This window comes from Miscanthus floridulus, chromosome 9, assembly GCF_019320115.1.
Source record: "Miscanthus floridulus cultivar M001 chromosome 9, ASM1932011v1, whole genome shotgun sequence".
In the NCBI taxonomy this organism is placed as follows: domain Eukaryota; kingdom Viridiplantae; phylum Streptophyta; class Magnoliopsida; order Poales; family Poaceae; genus Miscanthus; species Miscanthus floridulus.
Genome location: NC_089588.1, coordinates 8,286,931 through 8,307,866, shown reverse-complemented (window position 1 = coordinate 8,307,866; position 20,936 = coordinate 8,286,931). Strand labels below are relative to the sequence as shown.

The following is a 20,936-nucleotide window of genomic DNA, read 5'->3' as shown; positions in this document are numbered from 1 at the left end:
TTGAAGGTTTGGCCAGTATGCATACTTCCATCCTGGATCCTCAACATTTCCCTTCCGAGCTGGATCAGTCTTAGGATCATAATCACCGGTGATGGAAGATGAGCTTGCCATTGTGCTATCAGCTGTAAAAACAAAGATGGACTTATGCACCCATACCAAAGCAGAGTAGAAGGAGCAGATCACGACTACAAAGAAGCAGAGCAGAGGAAGAAGGGGGAGGAAAAGCAATGCGGCAGAGGAAAGATGAGGGGAGGATTGGAGCAAGACCATAGGAAGGAGACGCCGAGACGGGAGGACATACCCGCGGTCATGGATGGGGCGGGAATCACGGTTGTGGATGGGGCGGAAGTCACGGACGTGGTTGGGGCGGGAGTCGCAGCTCGCGGTCGCAGGCGCCGCCCAATTTCAGGTGCGCCGCTGCGCTCTTCTCTCTCCCTCTCGCCTCCCTTTCCCTACTTGGCGCGGATGCGGAGTCTTGGCGGCAGATATACGCGTGCAGCTCCTCCTTTTCCCCGCGCGCGCAGCTCCTCCTTTTCCCGCGCGCTCGCAGCTCCTCTTTTCCGGCCCCACGCGTGCGCAGCTTCTCTTTTCCCGCCCCGCGTGCGCATCGCGCCGCTCTTCCCCGTGAGCTTTCATTGCCACAACATCCGCCTCAGCGAAATCCGACACCTAGGAGACGACTTCTGCAGTTCTGCTATGAGGCGACACCATACCCGAGCAGGCTGCGGCGAACAGGATGCCGCATTTCAAAAACCGCTCGGACGCCTAGGCGACGCCTTAGTAACTTTGAAATCAGTATTGTCAAATCAGCTGGTTCCAAAGTTTTGTCCACCTTGGTCTTAGTAAACCAAAATAGCCTTTGTTCGGGGGAAGGTGTATTCAAGATAATATCTCCTCTCTTTTTAGAAAAAGGGTAACGAACTCAGTTACAACAACCATGGGTTGCCAGCGCACATTGCACAGGTTACTCACAGAGCAGAGAACACTATGCAAACCACTTCAGCGTAACACAAAAAACTACAAAAAAACACTAGGTCTTGCTTGGTCATTGTTATCATTACTCCTAAAGACTTCCAGCCATCTCCGGTTTTTTTAATGATAATTCTTCAAGGTGACCGGAAGGTCCCGGGTTCGAGTCGCGGTCTCCTCGCATTGCACAGGCGAGGGTAAGGCTTGCCACTGACACCCTTCCCCAGACCCCGCACAGAGCGGGAGCTCTCTGCACTGGGTACGCCCTTTAATTCTTCAAGGTGAAGCTTGTCAGAAGCAGTCCGCAAAGTCCCCCATCTCTGCAGACAGAGAATTTTTGGATAAAACGTCAGTTGAATCCTTGGGAAATACTTTTTCAATCTACATTTTGTTTCTTTAAAAAAAAAAACTGAAACCTTGAAACCTGAAGCCAAACAAACAAGAGAACAAGGCCAACAAGAAGGTGGCCAACCCCAAAAACACACTCACGCAAGAGAAAGAAGAAAACAAGAGAGAAAGAAAAGAAAACCTAGCTACTGGATAGAACAAAAAAAAAACTACCAAAACCTAAAGACTGCTAAGCCAGACCAAAATGCTTTGATGAAGCTCCTTCCAAATTCTGAACAAGTGTAACAAGATTTCCCATTTGTGAGCAGCTTTCCAGGAGCTCAAACTAGGAGCAGTGCCCTCGAAGATGAAAGCGCTCCTCTCATTCCAGATGCACCAAGCAGACTCCATGTGTTATCTCCCAGAATCCCCAAGTAAACGAAAAATAAAAAGAGTGAGGACATATGTGTTATCTCCAGAATTAACCAATCCTCGGTATGTTATCCCAAATCAGTGGAAAGATATCCAGCACTCCAGCACAACTGTGAAATGTTTACATAGACAAAAGGAACCTCATGTTTTCGTCAAACTGGACATTTCCAAGGTGTTTGATTCAGTGTCCTGGGCATTTATGCTGAAAGTCTTGATCAAATTGGGTTTTGGACGACACTGACGCAACCTCCTTAGCACATGCTTGTAAATGGGGATACAGGAAAAGGAGATTATTCACCAGCATGGCCTCCGTCAGGGCAATCCACTCTCTCCAATGATCTTTATTTTTCTAATGGACAAGAGAACAAGAGGGTTTCTTTGGAAGGGTCAAGAACAGGATAATGGTGGCAATTGTTTGGTTTCATGGCAAAGGGTTCAAAGACCTACCCAGTACGGCAGGCTGGGAATCCATGATCTGTCTCATGTGCTGGGTGATGCGTATCGGATGACTGGCTAGAAGAAAAAAACAGACCCAACCAAACCATGCACAGGTTTTCAGATTCAGGTTCACCAAGATGAGATTTTTGAAAGGGACCCAAACTCAGTTGGTCGCCGCTCCTTAGTAGCATCCCAGCAACCTGGGTTGGATGCCCCACGGGATGAATTTTGGGGCTGGGCTGCAAAAATTCCCCCTTGCTTGCAACCCAAAATTTGGGTCTGCACTGTCAGGGGTTCAGAGGGTTTCTCGGTTAAGTGAAGGCTGAGTTCCTCTTAATGAAATGCCATGGGGATGACCTTCCCCGACCAACTGAGTTTTTGTTATAAAACGCGCTTTTATTTGCCATGGCCATGACCAAAAAAAATGTGGGTAATGGTTCCAATATCAAATTCTGGTTTGATCAATGGATACAAGGAAAGACTATGGCTGACATTGCACCTAATCTTCTTGCAATGATCCCTCAAATAATTATCAACAAGAGAACAGTGCAGGGAACCTTGGACATCTGGTGTTGGGTGGGCGATATTAAAGGACCTCTCTCTGTCACTGTCCTGGTGGAATATCTCCACTTATGCGAAATTTCAGAAAACATTCACCTTCAACCAGATGTTCAGGATCGGCGTATCTGGAAGCTTACTAGCTCCGGTACCTACTCTAGCAAATCTGCCTATAATGAATTCTTTTTTGGGACCATTAGGTTCACTCCATGGAAGAGGATTTGGCAGTCTTGGGCCCCTTAAGGTGCAAGATTTTCATTTGGTTTGAGGTCCTTAATTGCTGTTGGACGTCTGAGAGGCTATCAAAGCTGGAACTACCACACCCGGCAGCACGTCCACTTTGTGATAAGCCCCATAAACCATTAACTATATGCTGATTTCATGTGTGGTCACAACTCGCAAGGGCACTGTGGTTCACTGTTTTTCAGAAATTTGGTTTGCATACTCTCACCACAACAGGATGTTAATTTCTTCTCAGGATGGTGAAATGAAGGGTTCGGACAAGGAGCACCACAACACTTTGATCATTTTCAGTCGCTTGGGAAATTTGGAAACACTGTAACAACAGCATTTTTAACAATGTTCAGATAAGGTACTCTTTCTTCTTAATGAAAATGACAGACACCTCTCCAGCGCTGTTCGAGGAAAAATACAAATGGGATACGCTTCTGATAAAACATCAAAGAAAGCAATATTAATGATCATTCATGGATCATTACATCATACTAGTGGGACACTTTAACAGATTATAGCACATAAGGTCACATGGTTTATGCAGTCAAAATGAAAAGAAAGCATCTGCATAAGCATTGTTTGCACTTGTTGGCAGTAGTGCTTGTATGGCAATAAGGCTTAGACAATGCCAGCTCACCTGGCATCTCATTTTGTATCCCAGTCCTTCAGCTTCTTACTTCCCTTTGGTTTAGCAATAGGCGCATTCATGCCAGCCATTTTTGCATTATACTTTGCTCGCAGAGGCCCATTTGTTGACCATCTGAAAAAATCATTAAGAAATTATTAGTCCAGACTCAATACAGATGTTTTCCTGTTATAAAAGACCAACATACAGCAAATGTTCGAAGCAATTCAATTGATAGATATGTACTAAGCTTTGAGGTTTTGACAAATTAGCAGATCAAAGAACTGCAGTCAAATTCTGTCTCAAAAGCTACAATAGTTATGTCAGGGGGCCTCCATTGGACTTCCTAATTAAAAGCATCCAAAATAAGTAGCTTTCAGCCCATCAAAATTTCACTAGGAAATTAGAAATGAAAGCACTTGCAAGAATACTAAACAAGCCAACTGAATAATATCACGAGAGTAAATAACGATGCAACAGACATATGTACTTACGGTGCATTCCAATCTGTAGTGTCCTCATTAACAAGATGTGTCCATTTTGTTCTGCCACTGCGCCCGAAATGTTTAACTTGCATGACCTTGGGCAGGATGCTCTTATCCATCTTATCTTCACCAGTGGGTTCAGAGATATCACGGCTGTAGATATCATCTTTACCAGCTGACTGGATAACATCATCAGCACCTTCCTGGAAGAAAGCACCTTTGTGGTAATACTTCTGCATGAATTTCCACTTCTGTTTCGTTGTCTGACGAAGTGGCTTCGGATTCTTCCGCTCCCATTCCCGACGCTCCTCCTCGGTCATATTCCTGACCTTCTCGATCTCCTCCTTCTCCTTCAACCTCGCATCCCTTTCCTCTCTGTCCCTCTTAATTCTTGCTATTTCTCTGTTTTTCCATGCCTCATACTCCTCTGCTTCATTCAACTCGTCGTCTGTATCGACATCCTCAATGTTGGCCTCTTCATTCAGCGCCTTCTCAATGTGCTGCTCCTTTCTAATCTCTTCGACCACAATCTGTCTAGTCTCAATCTTCCTAGCCTCCAGCCTCTTCTTGACCAGCTCCTCGAGCTGCCGCTCCTCCTCCTCCAGCCGTTCACGCTCCGCAATGGTGTCTCTCTGTGACTTTGGTATGAACACAGGCTTCACCATGGCCATGCCCATCTGCTCATCCTCAGAGTCCGTCTCATACTCCGACTCCTCCTCAGACTCCTCATCCTCCACCGGTTCCTCCTCTTCCTGAGGAAGCAGCTCTTCCTGCTCCCTCAACAGCTGCCTCTCCCTTATCCTCCTCCTCCTCTCCTCCTGTGCCTCCTCATCCTCCTCGTCGACGTCAGCCTCCTGCCTCTCGTTCTCCTCCTCCGCGGTCGACACAATCTCCGCCTGCCGTATGCGGCGGTGATCTGCCCTCAGCTCCTCCTTGTTCTCCGCGCGAGTCTCCGCGAGACGGCGAAGCCGTCGGTCATCCTTCGCGGGGACATCGCCGTCATCGTCCTTGGGGAACGCCTTGTCGACCCGTGTCGTCCTGAGATCGATGTCCTCATCGGCGTCGTCAGCCCACTCAGGCGGCTTTCCCGGCCAGTACCGTTTGACCTTGGTCTGGCCAATCTTTCCACGGAGCTTGTCGCGCACCGCGATGGCCGCGTCGCTCACGCCGGCCGCCACGGACATGGCTGCAGTTGCTCACCGATTCCCCACTCCTGCGTTCTGGCCGACCTGCAAAGTACACAAATCGTGATGTGAGACAAGAGCTGGGGTGGATCCACAATAGCACTTGGGTATATGTATATGCGTGTATTTGGGTCAGATTCCAATTCGAATAGAAATAGCTTACTAAGGGTTTGGGATGCTCGGTTTCGGACAGCGGAAAGGGAAAGTAAGGAACGGCGAGGAAAGGGGAAGGGAAGGGGCGTACCTGGTGGATGCTCGCCGCCGGCGAAGACCTGGGAACGGGTCGCGCCGCCTCGCCGAGCCGTCGCCGCCAGGAAAGAAGGGCACGAGGGAGAAGAAGGCCACGGGAGGCTTTTTCTTTTCTTTTCTTTTCTTTTGTTTAATAAGTCGGTGGACGGGGGAAAGAAGAGCCAAACTAAGCCCAACTGAACGGGCCCAAGTTTATGGACCGTCCGAAACTTTGCACAAAATATAACAGCCCAACTGGCCAGCCCACGAAAACACTGTGCATTGCACGTTTTAGGGGTGAGCCCGTGTTTAGTTGGGTGAAAGTTGAAAATTTGGCTACTGTAGCACTTTTATTTTTATTTGGCAAATAGTGTTCAATCATGGACTAATTAGTCTCAAAACGTTCGTCTCGTAATTTTTAACCAAACTGTGCAATTAGTTTTTTTTTCGTCTACATTTAATGCTCCATGCATGTATCGCAAGATTCGATGTGATGGCTACTGTAGCACTTTTTTGGAATTTGGGGTGGGAACTAAACACGAGCTGAATGGAGGAAAAAAATAGAGCGAAGATCAAAACTTAAGCCGAATCAATTTAATCAAGGTTTATAGACTCAAAACAATTAATCAATGTTTGCTTACATAGATTCTGTTTTTGTAACTTGTACAGGAGCATAGTTAGGGCCTTCATTGAATATGCTTAGTAATACGCTTGCGCTAAACATCAAGAAGCCATTTTAGAGGTTGCTCCTTATAGAAGATTAGAATCAGTAGAACAGTGGATAGTAGGCGTTAGGCGGATTATATATAGAAATAATAAAAAGGGTTGTCTTGGAGTATAAGATAAGTTAGGGTCGTATGGAAATAAACCTAACTATGTCAGTTCTACTAAAACAATCACATATTTGTGGATACTCTAACGCTATTGCATGTTTAACTGAAGTTTATGATTTTAAAACCAGATCTCGGTTCATGCTACACGGTTTCTTGGCCTGTCTCTCGTATTTAATTTGTATCTAAATCCAAGGGTTTCATAAGAATGTTTTGGTTAGTAACGGGTTAATAAGCCATCTCAATGGTACTCTCTTGGGAGAGTTTTTGTTGTAGTGGGTTGGGTTCTAGAAGAAATTAGGCAAAGTAATCAAAGAAGCCAATAAAAAACTATTAGATGGACACGTAAGATGATGGAATGGCAAAAACAACTAGCATTATACAGATGATTTGCATTGGTAATGGAAGATAGTAACATTTAGTGGAAGACAAGGCAGGTGTACCACCGGAGCGGGCCGGGTGGGCTCTCGCTCTCGCTACTGCTACTCGAAACATGGATCCACCCACCCAAAAAATAGTAGTCAAAGATATGCGAATGTAAGACCGTACACAATCAAAGATGACAAGTATACTTGACTGAATAGCGTCCAAGTTTATTACACTACGTGAAAAACAGTTTGTAGCAGGGGGCTTTTTTAGGGGCGGCTGGCATTGGAGTAGCCCCTACAGTGGCGTGTTTGGGCTCCAGCACAGCAGCCGCCCCTACAAATGGCACAGCAGGGGCGGCTGGTAATACAAGTCGCCCCTACAAATGAGTCGATTTATAGGGGCGGCTGGTATGTAAAGGCGGCTATTACCAGCCGCCTCAAATTTGCTTACTTGGACAGGAGCGGGCCACGTCGCCCGAAATCCCCCTCCACAAAAATATCAGCCCGCTCCCTTCCTCATCACAAAAAACAGAACTCACCCCATCCTATCTTTCTCGGTCTCCCGAGGCGATGGCGCCCCCCAGGGTGGCGCACCCGCCGCCCCTCCCCCTCCATTCCCCTCGTCGGTGAGTCCGCACCGACGGCCTCCTCCCCCCTCCGTTCCCCTCGCGGGTGAGTCTCGACAATCTCTTCTCTTCCCCTCCCTCTCTCTCCCCATCAGCGTGGACGGGCCTCCATGGTGGCCTGCCCTCGGCACGGCGGCGGCCGTCCTTCTCCTCCTCTACGCCCCCCTTGCGCCAGGCGCGGGTGCCACCCGTCGCTGCCTCATTCCACCGATTCACGTGTGTTCCAGTGCTTCACGAAACCCTAGCTGCCTCTGCTCGATGAAACCAGCTACATCACGAGCCACGGACCACACGGCACGGCCGACCCCGGCTGCAGGTGGCCTCTTCCTCGCCGGCAACGGCCGCGGCTCAGCTCGGCTACTGGATGTGGCAGTGCCTCATCCCCTTCTCCTCCTCCGTCTCATGCTCCTCCCCTAGATCATCTATCTTTCCATTTTCCCCTTTGTGCAGGTAATTGGGCGCCGCTGGCAAGGGTGGTTGCTCGCTACAATATCTTTACAGAAATCAAGGGCACTCAAGTTACATGGCGACGGTAATGTTCAAACCATGGCTATGTGCAGCACCTCTATAATTTTTTGCCTCAAAAATTTTCTGTCGTCTTACCATATCTGAACTTTGTAGCTGATATTCCTCACATCCCTCATGCAGGGCACCGATTGGCAAGCGGAGTTGCACCTATGAATCAAGTAGTCCCATGAATGCACCCCTTTTGAACCTAGGTCTCCTCTGTGATGCCCTCTAGGTACTTCCCCTCTCCATTTTCCTTTCCTGTATTTTGAATGTTACCAAAAAACTAGGATTGGAGAGTGGTGGACTTTTCTATTGTTATGGCAAAATTTGTGCAAGAAAAGGTTACTAATCGCACGGATTGATGGCTCCCATTCTAAAGTTCGATCCATTAGCTTTTGAAACCAATTTGTTTAGCCAAATTTGGGGGCCACGTGACTGTTTATATGGCCATGCATTTTTCCTAACAATATTCAGAGTTAAAGTGCCTCGCTCAATGTTTCAGAGAGGCTAATTATTCCGGTCCTTTGGCTTTAGCTTCTCATATGCCATCTATAATTCTATACTCATATATGCAGTTATATATATGCAGCTATATTCATATCTACAATGTCATTATGGCCTAGCAGTTCTCTTTTGCATGTGTTGTTTTGTTTTCATTAGTTGATACGCTTTTGTGCATTTGTTGCTGAGCACAGGTCCATTGTCAATGATGTCTTTAGTTCACATAATTCCCTGGTTGTTATGTTACTGGTTGTTATGTTACTGAGCACACCCCATTGCCCATGATGTATTTACTCAGCACATATTCATTGTTGGGTGGCTGCAATAGGTGCCTCAGTTTGCTACAGATCTATCTTCTTTGTTTTTTTCCTTATATGTTTCGGTCATATTCTTCTGGTCCATCAAATAATACATTTGGGCTTAGGCTACATTGCGCCTGCTGGTTGGTACAATTTCGAGGTTAGTATATAATGTGCCTTTTCTTCCTTTGTTTGGTCCATTTTATTGCTATTGCTGTTGCTATTCTTCCTTTGTTTTTGCTTAAATTTGATTGATCCATTTTATTACTATTGCTGTTTGTTATAAATGCAGGATAAAGTATTGGAATTGGAATTTCCAAGCATAAAAAAAATAATTTACTATACTCCAGGTGAGGCGTTATCTCCTGCCTATCCAGTTTCCTTTCTCTGTGCTTTTTTATTGGCCCAAACATGTGACCATGTATTGCGAGCCTATGCAGCCTTAGATTCATTCATAGTATTTGAAATGGACATTTTACTCTTTATATTACTACAGCCAAATCATGTGAATTATTAGGTTGCTGTGTGTTACCAGAAAACTGCATCTGCAGCCTTCCAACAGCCTGTTCGGTTAGCTGGTTCGTTTCGTTGCTGGTTCGTGAAGAAGTACTGCTGGCTGGTTTGTGTGAGAGAAAAATACTGTTCCGGCTGGAAATTTACGATCGTTTACGACAAGCCACAGCCAAATGAACAGGCTGCAAGTTGTGTGACTGCGTACCTTCCCACCTTCACATGTTTAGTTGACGAAGTATTTGTTGATTTCTTGTTGCCTATTGACATGACATGTTTACATAGTATAAATGTGATTGCCGTATTAAATTCATGCAGCAACCACTGGATTTATATATGCGTCAATATCGGGAGGAGCATGGCATGGGTCTTTGATTCAATAGATAGAGACCCGGTGACATACAACGACTTCATATCGATTTTCAAGACGTATACATATCGACAATCCTCATTAGCTTATATGTTTATATATATACTTGTAACGTTCACTTTTGGATACTAACAAGTTGCATTTGCTAAAATAATTCGAACAGGGCATTCAGGTTCTATGTAAATTGGACTTTTATAATGGTAGTTTATATAATGCTCTTGTGCTTGTGGTCAGATTTGAATTATATATGTTCTGGTCAGATTTGAATTATATATATATATATATATATATATATATATATATATATATATATATATATATATATATATATATATATATCTATATATATGTGTGTGTGTGTGTTCTGGTCAAATTTGAATTGTAAATTTAATTTTTTGGCGAAAAAATGTACTGTAGGGGAGAACCGCCCCTAAAAACAGGTATTATAGGGGCGGCTGGTACTACGGCCGCCCCTACAAATCGATTTGTAGGGGCGGCTGATAAAACCAGCCGTCTCTACAAATCGATTTGTAAGGGCAGTCTTGTCGAGCCGCCTCTACAAAGCCTCACCAGCCGTCCCTACAAACCATTCATGTAGCAGTGTTAGCTACAAACCAAGCATTTGCCACATCACTATAAAAAAAATTACCTTTACCGCATCCCCTCCCCCCCCCCCCCCCCCCCCCCCCCCCCCCACACCCCCACCCAAACTTTAAACTCTTGTGGTCGAAATCAAACGCTACCCACGCTTGCCAGAATGAACCAAATTAATTTAGGTGTGCCAAGTAGTGTAACCAAACGCTTTAAACACCCCCATAAAGTTTTGGCACGCGCCGGAGGACTAAAATCTCCTGGAAACTGATGATCTATTCTAGCGGACCGGGAGGACCGAGCAGACCAAGCAAGAAGCTGCCAGATCGAGTGACGAGCGGTTGTGATGTCAACTCCGGTGTCTGCGTCTGCATGCATTGCACGGCCGCCGCTGGAGCAGGAACGATGGTCGCCGTCGGCATCGTTCCGCTTGCAGTCAGCGACCAGAGCACAGCGCGTACATTCGCAATCGATCGAGTTGTTTGCTTGTACACACGCTTAATTTGTGGTCCAGGTTAGCTGTGCCATGTGATATGTGTACAGCCACCTTCCAGTCGATAGATCTGCTGCACGCTTTGTCGTGAACACACATGCATAGTACAATGCAACTACTTTCTCTTTGTAGCTAGGTAAGCTTTCGAATAGACTGCCTCAACCCTCAGTCTAGAAACAATATAATTCTAGAATAATGCTCAGCTAAACTATCTTAAGTTTGATTAATTAAGTTCATATAAAAAATGTTAATGCTTATCATACACTAAAGAAATATCATGTCACGAAATATATTTCCATAATACATATCTATGTAAGGTCTTAAAAATTGATACCGTTTTTCATAAACTTGGTTAGACTTAGGTTAGTTTGACTTTGACCAAACTTAGAATTGCACCTTTCAAGGGCGAAGGTACACTACTGGAAACTCGAATACTCTTGTGGGTGATGAATTTTTCTATGCGTTTTTTTTTTATACTCACAGAAAAATTAGTAATTAAAGTGTGGGTTCCAAAACAACCGACAGAAAAATACAAAAACCATAGAATAATTGCATGATTTTTCTGTGTGTGCTAATACACACAGAAAAATTATAATTATTCTGTGTGTTTCTACAAAACGCACAGAAAAAAGTAAACACACACAGAAAAATAGAACAAACGCCCTCATACTAACTTTATGTGAACAAGCGCATTTTTTCTTTTTAATCTCTCTCTAAAATTTATAACTAGTCTTTCGCCCTCATACTAACTCCAAATTTGATGATTTTTTCCTAATTTTTTCTAAAATCATGCTCTATCAATTTATTGTGTTCTTACGGCTATTATTTTGGTCATCTTTTCATGTGACTTTGTTTTATCAATTCAAAATTTGAATTCCCAAAAATGACAACTTCAAATAATATTTTGAAACAGTAAATGATTTCAGCTAAAAAAAGTCACGAACATAAAAGTTGTTGAACTCATAAAGATCTATAACTTTTATTTTGGTCATTGCTTCATCTGACAAAGTGGTAGTAAAATTGTTCATAAATTGACATATCTCTCGTATAGTTTCATAAGCTATGTGAGAGATTTATGGATTTATGAACAATGTATACTACCACATTGTTGGATGAAGAAATGACCAAAATAAAAGTTGTATATCTCGATGAGTTGTACAACTCTGTTGTTGATGACTTTTTCAGCTGGAATCATTTGCTATTTCAAAATATTATTTGAAGTTGTCGAAATTCAAAATTTGAATTGTTCAAACAAAGTCCGATGGAGTAATGACCAAAATAAAAGTTGTATATCTTGATGAGTTTTACAAATTTGTGGTCTATGACTTTTTCATTTGAAGTCATTTGCTATCCAAAAATTCTGCCATGGTTCTCATATTTTGAAATAATATTTATAAAAAAAATATATTGACCGGGCCTTATTTAGCTCAGCCCTCCATCTCCCCCTGCCTGGGCCTGTTTGGCCCACTCGTCCGTGTAGCTCTCTTGACTGTCTGATTAGATCGGACGCCTCACATCACACGGTCAAAACCTGGGTCGTCCTGGCTTCCTGAACCCTAGCTTCTTTCTTCATCCCTCCTCCGACTCCACTTCTCCCGTTCCACACGTAGCGGCGGTGCCTGGTGAGCCCCCTCGCGCGTCGGGACTCCCAGATCCAAATCGAAATCGGAAGCCGACTCCAATTTGGATGTCTGACTCCCGACGATATAAGCCGAGGCAGAGCACCCTGTTGTCCCTGGTAAGGTTTGCTCGATCATCTCGTTCGATCCATCCCGTGTTCATCCATCTTACTACTCTCCGCCCGCCGCCATGTCCTTTTCGGCCGTTAGTGGCCGCCGCAGGAGGAGCCGGGACTGGCTGCAGATGGATTATACAATCCCTACTTCCGATTTTCCAGCTGGCTGGCTTGCAGCGAATATGCCGGTGCTCGTCGATGGCGAGATCTACTGGGTCAACGGCGAGTTGCTAGTAATCCCCGACGTCGACCGCCGCAGGCTGGACGAAACCCGGCGACAGCGGGAGGATCTGGATATGGTTTTATACGGCCTCAACCGCAAGCGTGCTCGAGCCCCCGCCTCCAGCGATGATGCCATCTAGGGTCTGCTGCGGGAGGCGAGGGCCGGCGACGCGGGGATGCCGGAGGAGTGCGCCGTGTGCCTGCAGGATTTCGACGCGGACGCCAAGGAGACACTCAGGGTGATGCCGTGCTCCCACGCCTTCCATCCGGACTATATCTTCAGCTGGCTCCGGGTTAAAGCTGTCTGCCCACTGTGTCGTCACGCCCTGCCCACGCAGCAGCATAAAGACCCAGACTTTGAGGACGAAGACGACTCCGATGACTCCGACGAAGACGACGCCGTAAATCATCAGGAGGATAGCACACCGGTGGTGCCACATCCAGAGGAGTCCTAACCCTAAGACCTGCCTACAACAAACATTGGTGGAGCCGTGTGTGCAATTGTTGCCAAATGTACATGTACCCAAGCAATCTTATTATCTATCAGCAGTTCCTTGATCTACTATTATTATTACTCTACTACTTGTAGCAGAGTTGTAATAATAATAATAATAATAATAGAAAAACTGTGCCTGCTCATGGTACAGTACATATGTTCTAGTCCAGTGGATGAACTTTGCTTCGTTGTGCTATTGTATACTACTATGACAAATGGTAATGAAGCATTAACTACCTGCTAATTCCTTACTAGTAAATAAAAGCCCAGAAGGCTTAGATATAGAGGTGAGTCTGTAGCTTTTTTAAAAAGACCACAATAAGATACATATCACTAATACAGAGACGGGCTTTACTCCCGGTGGGGAACCCCCTTTAGTCCCGGTTCCCCACCCGGGAGTAAGCATCCGGGACTAAAGGGGGGTCCTTTAGTCCCGGGTCAGGAACCGGGACTAAAGGGGGACCTTTAGTCCCGGTGGGTAACACCAACCGGGACTAAAGGTCCTCCCAGCTTTAAAAAAAATAATACCTCCCACCGCTGCATCCCATGAGATTCGAACCCAAGACCTCATGCATTGCCTCGCGCGTAGCTTACCACCCCACCTACACAACACATCTGACAATGGATGGGATGCTTCCCTTTTGAACTAACCTATCGGGGGACCTTTAGTCCCGGTTGGTGGCTCCAACCGGGACTAAAGGGTCCTTTAGTCCGGGTTGGTGTTACCAACCGGGACTAAAGGGTCTACCTTTAGTCCCGGTTGGTGTTACCAACCGGGACTAAATGTTGAGGACTTTTAGTCCCGGTTGGTGGCTCCAACCGGGAGTAAAGGTCCACATTTAGTCCCGGTTGGTGTCTTCAACCGGGACTAAAGGTCCACTGCCACTGTGCCGAGCGCAGTAGCCGTTGGGCAGGGACCTTTAGTCCCGGTTGGAACCAACCGGGACTAAAGGTCTCTCTAGTCCCGGGCGCAAAAAATACCGGGACTAGAGTCCATTTTAGCTTCGGATGAAAGGTCTGTTCTCTACTAGTGTATGGGACTTATTAAAAATAAAAACGAGCACACAACTAAGTAACATAGATGGTATCAAAAATCTTTGCATCTGAAGGAGTAATTTATTAGCACGGACAATGCTTCGAATTATTAAAAAATGGCAAGGGCATAAAAGTAGTGTTTATATTGAATGCTACAAGAAAGAAACTTCTAAAGAAGACAAATAATTCATTGAACACCTGCATTCATTCTCATATGGATAAGACACATTGGGAATATGCTGAGTGGCAGTGACACATATTCCTTGAAGAAATGTCTCAACGCTTACTGAAATAATGCTATTTGGCGATAGGTCCTTCACTGTAAGTATAAAACCATACGTCCTGCAGAACACCACCACATCCGGTAATTGGGTTACAGGCAAAAACAGTTAATTGGAAATGTAGATAGCTGTTTATGATTTGAAGTTTGAAAGACCGAACAAAGTTGCGATTGGCATACAGCCTTTTCGTTTGGCTGGGCTTGTTCGTTGCTGGATCGTGAAGAAGTATTACTGGCTGGTTTGGTGTGAGAAAAAAATACTTCGTTTACGACCAAGCGAACAGACCGTAATACCAGACTGAACTCCTTCACATATGCAAATATCAAAAATAGTTCCACATTAAATGCCTCCACAAAATTTTAGCCATATTAAACATCCCATCACTAGCTCTCAAAACACCCCATTCCCTAACTTGAGTTCAAACTTTGAAATCCAAGAAACTCAAGAGGGACTCGATCAAATACCAAGACACCATCGATGCCAACAAGACGCCCACATAATGGCACGACAGGTGGCTCGGTACAACCGGAAGTTCCTACTCTCTGTCATGGTTTCAAACCATACAGATTGCCAACAGGTTGATGCGATTCAGTGACCCATCACTTGCCTTGCAATGTGTTTCAAAAAGAAATACGGATAATTTACATTTGCCAACAGCCTAAACGGAATCTAAAGCAACAAATTTGTTGTCTTCTTGAGCCACATCAAGATACTTCAGTACACAATCAGGCAAGGTCTGAGCGCCCCAAACTTCAGGTCCTCACACAACTAACGTCAATGGGACCCATTCTTCTTCATCCTCAGAAAGTTAACTAATGTGATTCTGGAGGGAACACCCGTGCCCTGCCTCTTCCTGATGGTCGTTGTCTTCCAAGGCCTCCCATCTCTTACACTGCTCGTGGTCGTCGAGGTCACGTTGTAGAACTGCATATAGACAAAGCCATGGTCAACACTACAGCTGTTCTTCCAGAGGAAGCTGTTGGATTTTCTTCGACTTGGGAAGATACTCACCTCACAAACACCATGCAGAAGCAGCCTCTGAAATGGGTCCTGGACATTCAGCATAAGCACATCCTTGTCACTAGTATCTTCAATGAAGGCCCTAACTCGTTCCTGCAAACATGAAAAGGCGAAGGTGACGTGAGCAACTGACAAGCTGAATCAAATTGGCTGGATGAAAAGTTTGTACAAGTGGTGTAAATGAAGTCAAGAAAACCATAATTCTAATAAGTGGAAAAGAAAACTCTGCTCCAGTTTCTAGTGAGCAAAAGAATTTCAGTTATCTACTGTATTGATACCAACTTTTGAAACTCGTAAACGAATTTTAGCAAAAGGTGGAAACAAAGTAGTTACAGGGCTTTGGAGAATAAACACCAAAAATTTCTTTAACACAGCCTATGCACCATAGATATGATTGTAAGAAAGACATCTCTGCTTTTACAAGCATAGTGTCAAACTGATGTATTTTTTTATACTGGAAACATAACAGTTATTAAACAGCTATGAAATAAACTTCACTGAATTTTTTTAGTCCAGAAACTACAAGTAACAAACTAGATGTGGTATTGATAAATTATCTACATGTGCTTAGATAGCAGATACAGACATATACAAATACATAATCAAGAACTCTGATGTCTTCTTTACAAGAAAAACTAATTAGCTATGATCCATTATAATCATTTCAATAAATATAAGTCCAAACTTGAGGAAAGAAGGCAGTACTTCATATATTTCAAGCAGACCAGGAAGGAAATTTCTCTTTATTGCTTCCCTAGTTTGGTGATCTATCCGGTGCCAGGCATTCAGCGCAATCAATTCCCCTTCGTCCACATGATTCCTGGGTTTTTGGGATGATCTTTTCATATGTTGCATCAATCTTGCCTACAAATAAGAAAAAACTTGCTAAATACAACTGATCCACAAACTAATGCATGGAGTGATATACAGATCTTCTGTCTCAGTTGTTCATTTCACTATATTATATTGTGGGCAATGATGAACAGAATGTGGCTAGCAAGAAAGGCATTAACATGCACGTACCTCAGCATCCATGTCAATGCTCCTGAAGGCATCCCATTCACCAACACTTGTCCTGCAGAATGCTGACAAGGGTACTTCCTCACCTGCATAATCATTATAATATAAAGATGAGCTTTTCCAAAGTATACACATGAAAATATCATGCATGTGATGCCCATGATTAATGGAAGAGTGATTCCACTTCAGAATTTGAATGAAAACATGCGATTCATAATACAAGAGCAACAAGCATATGCTTCGACTAAATAATTTTTTAGTATTGTAGTCCATGTGGAAGTTAAAATGGGCATGCTTAACAGAAGACAGTCTCTATGTTTCTGCCACATGCCAACATAATTTAGAGCTTTTCTGGACTTCTGGTACACCACTACATGAAGAAATGTAACACTTTTGCAACAAATAGAGAAAGTACATCGAGAATATCTCGACTCCAAAGCTTTTAATACTGTAGCCCTTGTTTTAAAATGGGCATGCTTAAGAGAAGATGGCCTCTATTTTCCTGTAAACACACTGAAGAGCTTTTGTAGCACACGTATACATGAAGCATATCTAAAACATTTACAACAAGCCGTGCAAGTACAACAGCAAAGATTATTGTCAGGTTAGTAAAATTGCATTATTAAAACACTAAAGCAGCATCTGGAGTTTACCCCATGGTGGAGGAGCAAATAGGCCTTTGATTTCTTCAACATGAAGACGCGGGACAAGTTCAATCAGCAAACGGTCATTCATCCACTTTCGTGATCTCCGGTTACTGACCTGTATATATAACATTGTAATGTGTAAAGTGTAAACCATCAACCGGTGAACCCCTAGTATACACAACAAAAAATGTTTCATTTACATCAGACTTGTATTCCATTACATTAAAGCCTGCAAACATAGAATATGTGATTTTGCACACTTTTTTTTTATTTGTAATCACAGGAGATGCACAGGAATTTTTTTACTTATTAAGCATGCACATCACAGAAGAAAAAGGGTGGCAAGAGGTACAGAAGGCCAACACCAATCAGGATGAGCATCCTCTGACCTTGGTGGCCATGTCCTCGAGGAGTTCAATCTTCCTCTCGATCAGCTGTGAGCGCGACTTGGCGCCATCGCCTGCGCCCATACGCCACAATTTCAGCAAATATTGCTACCTCAGCCCAATTTGGGGGCGAAATCCACATCGCCATCCAAGAGACTGGTAAAGGCGTTACCTTTGGCGGAATCAAACAAGGAGGAGTAGAACTCCTCCTCCCTCTGCAGCAGATCCGCGCTCGCCATGGCTGGGGGAACCTTCTCTCCCACACGTCACAGTCTCGGGGTCCTGTGACTGCTGCGCGTGTCGATGCGGTCCCCGGTGGTCGGGCAGCGCAGCGGCGGTTGGAGTGGAAGGTTGGGCCGGGCGTCGGAGGACGCGAGATCAGCTGACGGCGATGCTCCGGCGGCAGTGGTGGGTGCGCCTTGTGGAATCGGGGCGGACTGGATTGGGGATTGGAACTTTGGAAGGAGAGATTGACAGATTGTGCGCTATTGATTCGCCTTCCGTGATTCCGTCACGAGGGCATCAAGCAGGAACAGACGTGGGTTGGGCTAGAAACTTTAAGCGCGTGTACGCATTCCCAATGACAGTGGGACTGCCCTGTTATGGGGCCCGCATGTAAGGCATACGGGTTTCTTTTCTGCGGTCCCGTCTTTTAGACGAGGTCAAGCAGTTTTCTCTGGAATAGATTGGCGGCCACGGAAACGGGAGAAGGATATCCGGATGCCAAAACGTTTGGCCTTTTTGTTGTAAAAAAAAAAACATTTGCCCTTTGGGCATGGGATCTTATGTGGTGCCCAACTTCCAACGGATCACGTCAACTTGTCAACTACTCCCTTCCTCGCGTAAAAAGTGCCATTCTCACTTGCTCGAAATTAAACATTATCAACTTTAACAAATATATAAAAAAAATATTACTATTTATGACATAATTAATGTTATTAGATCGTTAAATATATTTCTATAATAAATTTTTTTGTAGATATAAATGTTTACTAATATTTTTTGTAGAACTAATCTCGTAACGATATTTTTACTGGACAGAGAGTATACGCTGTATAATGGTGTTTGGTTAGAGCAACTCCAACAGCTCGGCTATTCTTGTTTTTTAGACTATTCTAGAATTTGTATAGCAAAAAGCAGGCTCCAATAGACGTGCTATCTGTTTTTATAATATAGGAAGCTGGCTATCCTTGATTTTAAGTGGCCATATAAAGCCAACCATGAGCGCTAGATATCTGAAGATGAGAAATAGCAAGGCTATTGCAAACCTCTTCTTTTGAGTTTGCTATTTTATAAAATGGCTAAACTATAAAATTTGGCTAATAATTTTAGCTAAACTGTTGAAGTTGCTCTATGATACTTCAAATATCAGACAACACTGTGTAATGGTCCTAGTTTAGATACACCATGGTATCTAAAGTATTTTTTAGGAAGAAATAAAACACATAAGGGCTTGTTTGAATACATTCGTATTTATCTCAGTTTACGTGTGTTATAGCAGATCAAGGTGAAAATTAGTTATTTTTTTATCTCAATACACGTGGATTGAGGTGGATATTAGTACATCCAAATAAGTCCTAAGGAATTTGGCAAAATACTAACTTGCTCTCTACTGATTAGTTAGTTTGGTTGTCAACTTGCTCAATTTTCTAGTAAAATGCATAGTTTGAAATTTTTAGGTGCGATGCATAGATGGGGCTTATGTAGGTACACCATCGTACCTATATACATGCATGGATAGTTAGCTTAGTTTTATAAAACTAAGGGACAAATTTACACATATCCTTACCTCACCTTGTCAGGCAAAAAAAAACTGATTATGTGTTTGGATTTCTTACATGTTTTTCTGTTTTATGTGCTGGCAAGGTCGTTTTTTCTTGCTATCCCAATCTAGCCAATTTAGCTCTTCTACCCTAGCAAAGGTAAGCTAGCACGCCCTGTCATGAGCACGGTGTTTTGGCCCGCCATGAGCACGACACGCCCCGATGATAGGTGGGCCCAGACCGGCTCGGTCCGATCCTTAGTGCCGTGCCTGGGCTGCTTCCCAGGCACACCGAGCAGCCTGGCCCGGCCCGGTGGTTGGTGCAGGCGCGCAGCATGCTAAAGGGATCCCGCATGCCACTCCCCGCTAACCCTAACTTTCCCCCCTCGACCCTCGTGCAACTTCCCTCCCCGCGCCGCACTCGTGGAGTAGCATGTCGCAATCTCCACACTCCCTTCTTCCGACCTTCCCTTCTCTCTCACCGCGGGGTGCGCCAACACCGGCAGGGGATCCTCACCACCACGTGGTCGTGCCCTAGAGGCGCTGCTGCCAGCCGGGGCTCCTCACCTCGTGCTTAAGGTCGCTCCCTGAAAGCGTCGCCGCCTGACGGGGGCTCCTCACCTCCGCGCGGAGGCCGTGTGGCTTTGTGCGTTGATGGCATCATGGCGGGCGACCTCACCATCACCGGAGCAGGCTAGGCGCGCGCGACCTCCTGCGTCGATGGCTCCCCTCACTACTACACAAACCCTTTCCAAGGCGGGCGTTTTTTTATTAACGGAGGCCGGCATTGCAACTGCCTCCGTCGAAAGGTCATGGTTAATCGTGGATTAACGGAGGCGGTTGCTTTGCCCACCTCGGTTAATCAATAAACGGAACTGAGGCAAGCTTCTTAAAATGCGACTTTGTAGAATTGAACTCAAGACCTGACGTTCAACACCACTGCACCGCACACTCATTCATATCTATATATAATATGCTATCTTTTTATACCAATATTTCATAATTTTATATTAGATATTTACTACTAATGAACTTAAATGAAAAAACTTTTAACTACATAGTTTTAAATCTTGTGAAGTACTACAACTTTGGTATAGGATGTATCTCCATCAGAGATAGTTTGAAAAATTCAAAAAATTGAGTCTCAAAACATGTGAATTTCAAACACATATTTGAGACTCTAGGTGACTTTAAATCAAAAACTTGTCAATATCAAATATGTAGATTAGGTCGGCCACTAGAACTTTGGTATTAGCTATATGAACATTTAAGATTGTTTAGAAATTCAAAATTTTAAATTTCAAAATCTATAACCTTGGAACACATATTAGGGACTCTAAACATCTTCAAATTAAAAAGCTTTTCAACTACAAAGTTGTAGATTTTATTGAGAAATATAACTTTTGAATAGACCATGTCAACATCTGAGTTCGTTTGAAAATTTTAAATTTCAAATTTTAAAATCTGTGCACTTATAACAATATTTTGGGACCCTAGACAGTTTCAATTCAAAAACTTTTCAGCTATAAAGCTGTAGATCTCGTCGAAAGCTATAATTTTGATATAAAGTTTATTTTCATCCAAGTACAGATGAAAAAGTTATGAATTATTTTTTATTGTAATCATTAACTGAGGCGGCATAAATCGATTTACAGAGGCAGACGCTTATAACGACCGCCTTCGAAAATAGTTGATTAATCAAGGCGGTTGGCTTACGCTGCCCTCCTCGGTTAATCCATTAACTGAGACGGTTT

The 20,936-nt window shown here is 44.1% G+C and overlaps 2 protein-coding genes across 4 annotated transcripts; both read right to left on the bottom strand.

Moving 5' to 3' along the window:
• Positions 1-763: 763 nt before the first annotated feature.
• Positions 764-5,613, bottom strand: LOC136481284 (uncharacterized). Of its 3 annotated transcripts, XR_010764663.1 has the most exons (5): positions 5,497-5,613; positions 4,222-5,297; positions 4,078-4,190; positions 3,596-3,718; positions 764-1,289 (listed from the first exon to the last, which is right to left on the bottom strand). XR_010764663.1 is itself a non-coding variant. In XM_066478644.1 (4 exons), the coding sequence occupies exons 2-3, from the start codon at positions 5,250-5,252 to the stop codon at positions 3,604-3,606; spliced, it is 1,290 nt and encodes a 429-aa protein (XP_066334741.1). In that variant the 5' UTR covers positions 5,253-5,297; positions 5,497-5,613; the 3' UTR covers positions 767-1,289; positions 3,596-3,603. The 3 variants fall into 3 exon arrangements, 2 of the variants coding, with proteins under 2 accessions (XP_066334741.1, XP_066334742.1); XM_066478644.1 differs by having other exon boundaries at positions 767-1,289; positions 4,078-5,297; XM_066478645.1 differs by lacking the exon at positions 764-1,289 and having other exon boundaries at positions 3,186-3,718.
• Positions 5,614-14,659: 9,046 nt separating this feature from the next.
• Positions 14,660-18,069, bottom strand: LOC136481283 (uncharacterized). Its single transcript, XM_066478643.1, has 7 exons — positions 17,593-18,069; positions 17,424-17,494; positions 17,041-17,149; positions 16,391-16,473; positions 16,073-16,231; positions 15,359-15,460; positions 14,660-15,271 (listed from the first exon to the last, which is right to left on the bottom strand). The coding sequence occupies exons 1-7, from the start codon at positions 17,657-17,659 to the stop codon at positions 15,122-15,124; spliced, it is 741 nt and encodes a 246-aa protein (XP_066334740.1). The 5' UTR covers positions 17,660-18,069; the 3' UTR covers positions 14,660-15,121.
• Between the last annotated feature and the right edge of the window lie 2,867 nt (positions 18,070-20,936).

Coding starts and splice junctions, on each gene's coding strand:
- LOC136481284 (XM_066478644.1), bottom strand. CDS start 5,252: ATGTCCGTGGCGGCCGGCGTGAGCGACGCGGCCATCGCGGTGCGCGAC. Junction 3,719..4,077: donor ACTACAGATTGGAATGCACC/GTAAGTACATAT, acceptor TGATTTTTTCAG/ATGGTCAACAAATGGGCCTC.
- LOC136481283 (XM_066478643.1), bottom strand. CDS start 17,659: ATGGCGAGCGCGGATCTGCTGCAGAGGGAGGAGGAGTTCTACTCCTCC. Junction 16,474..17,040: donor ATTTGCTCCTCCACCATGGG/GTAAACTCCAGA, acceptor ATGATTATGCAG/GTGAGGAAGTACCCTTGTCA. Junction 15,461..16,072: donor GTCTGCTTGAAATATATGAA/GTACTGCCTTCT, acceptor TCATGTTTGCAG/GAACGAGTTAGGGCCTTCAT.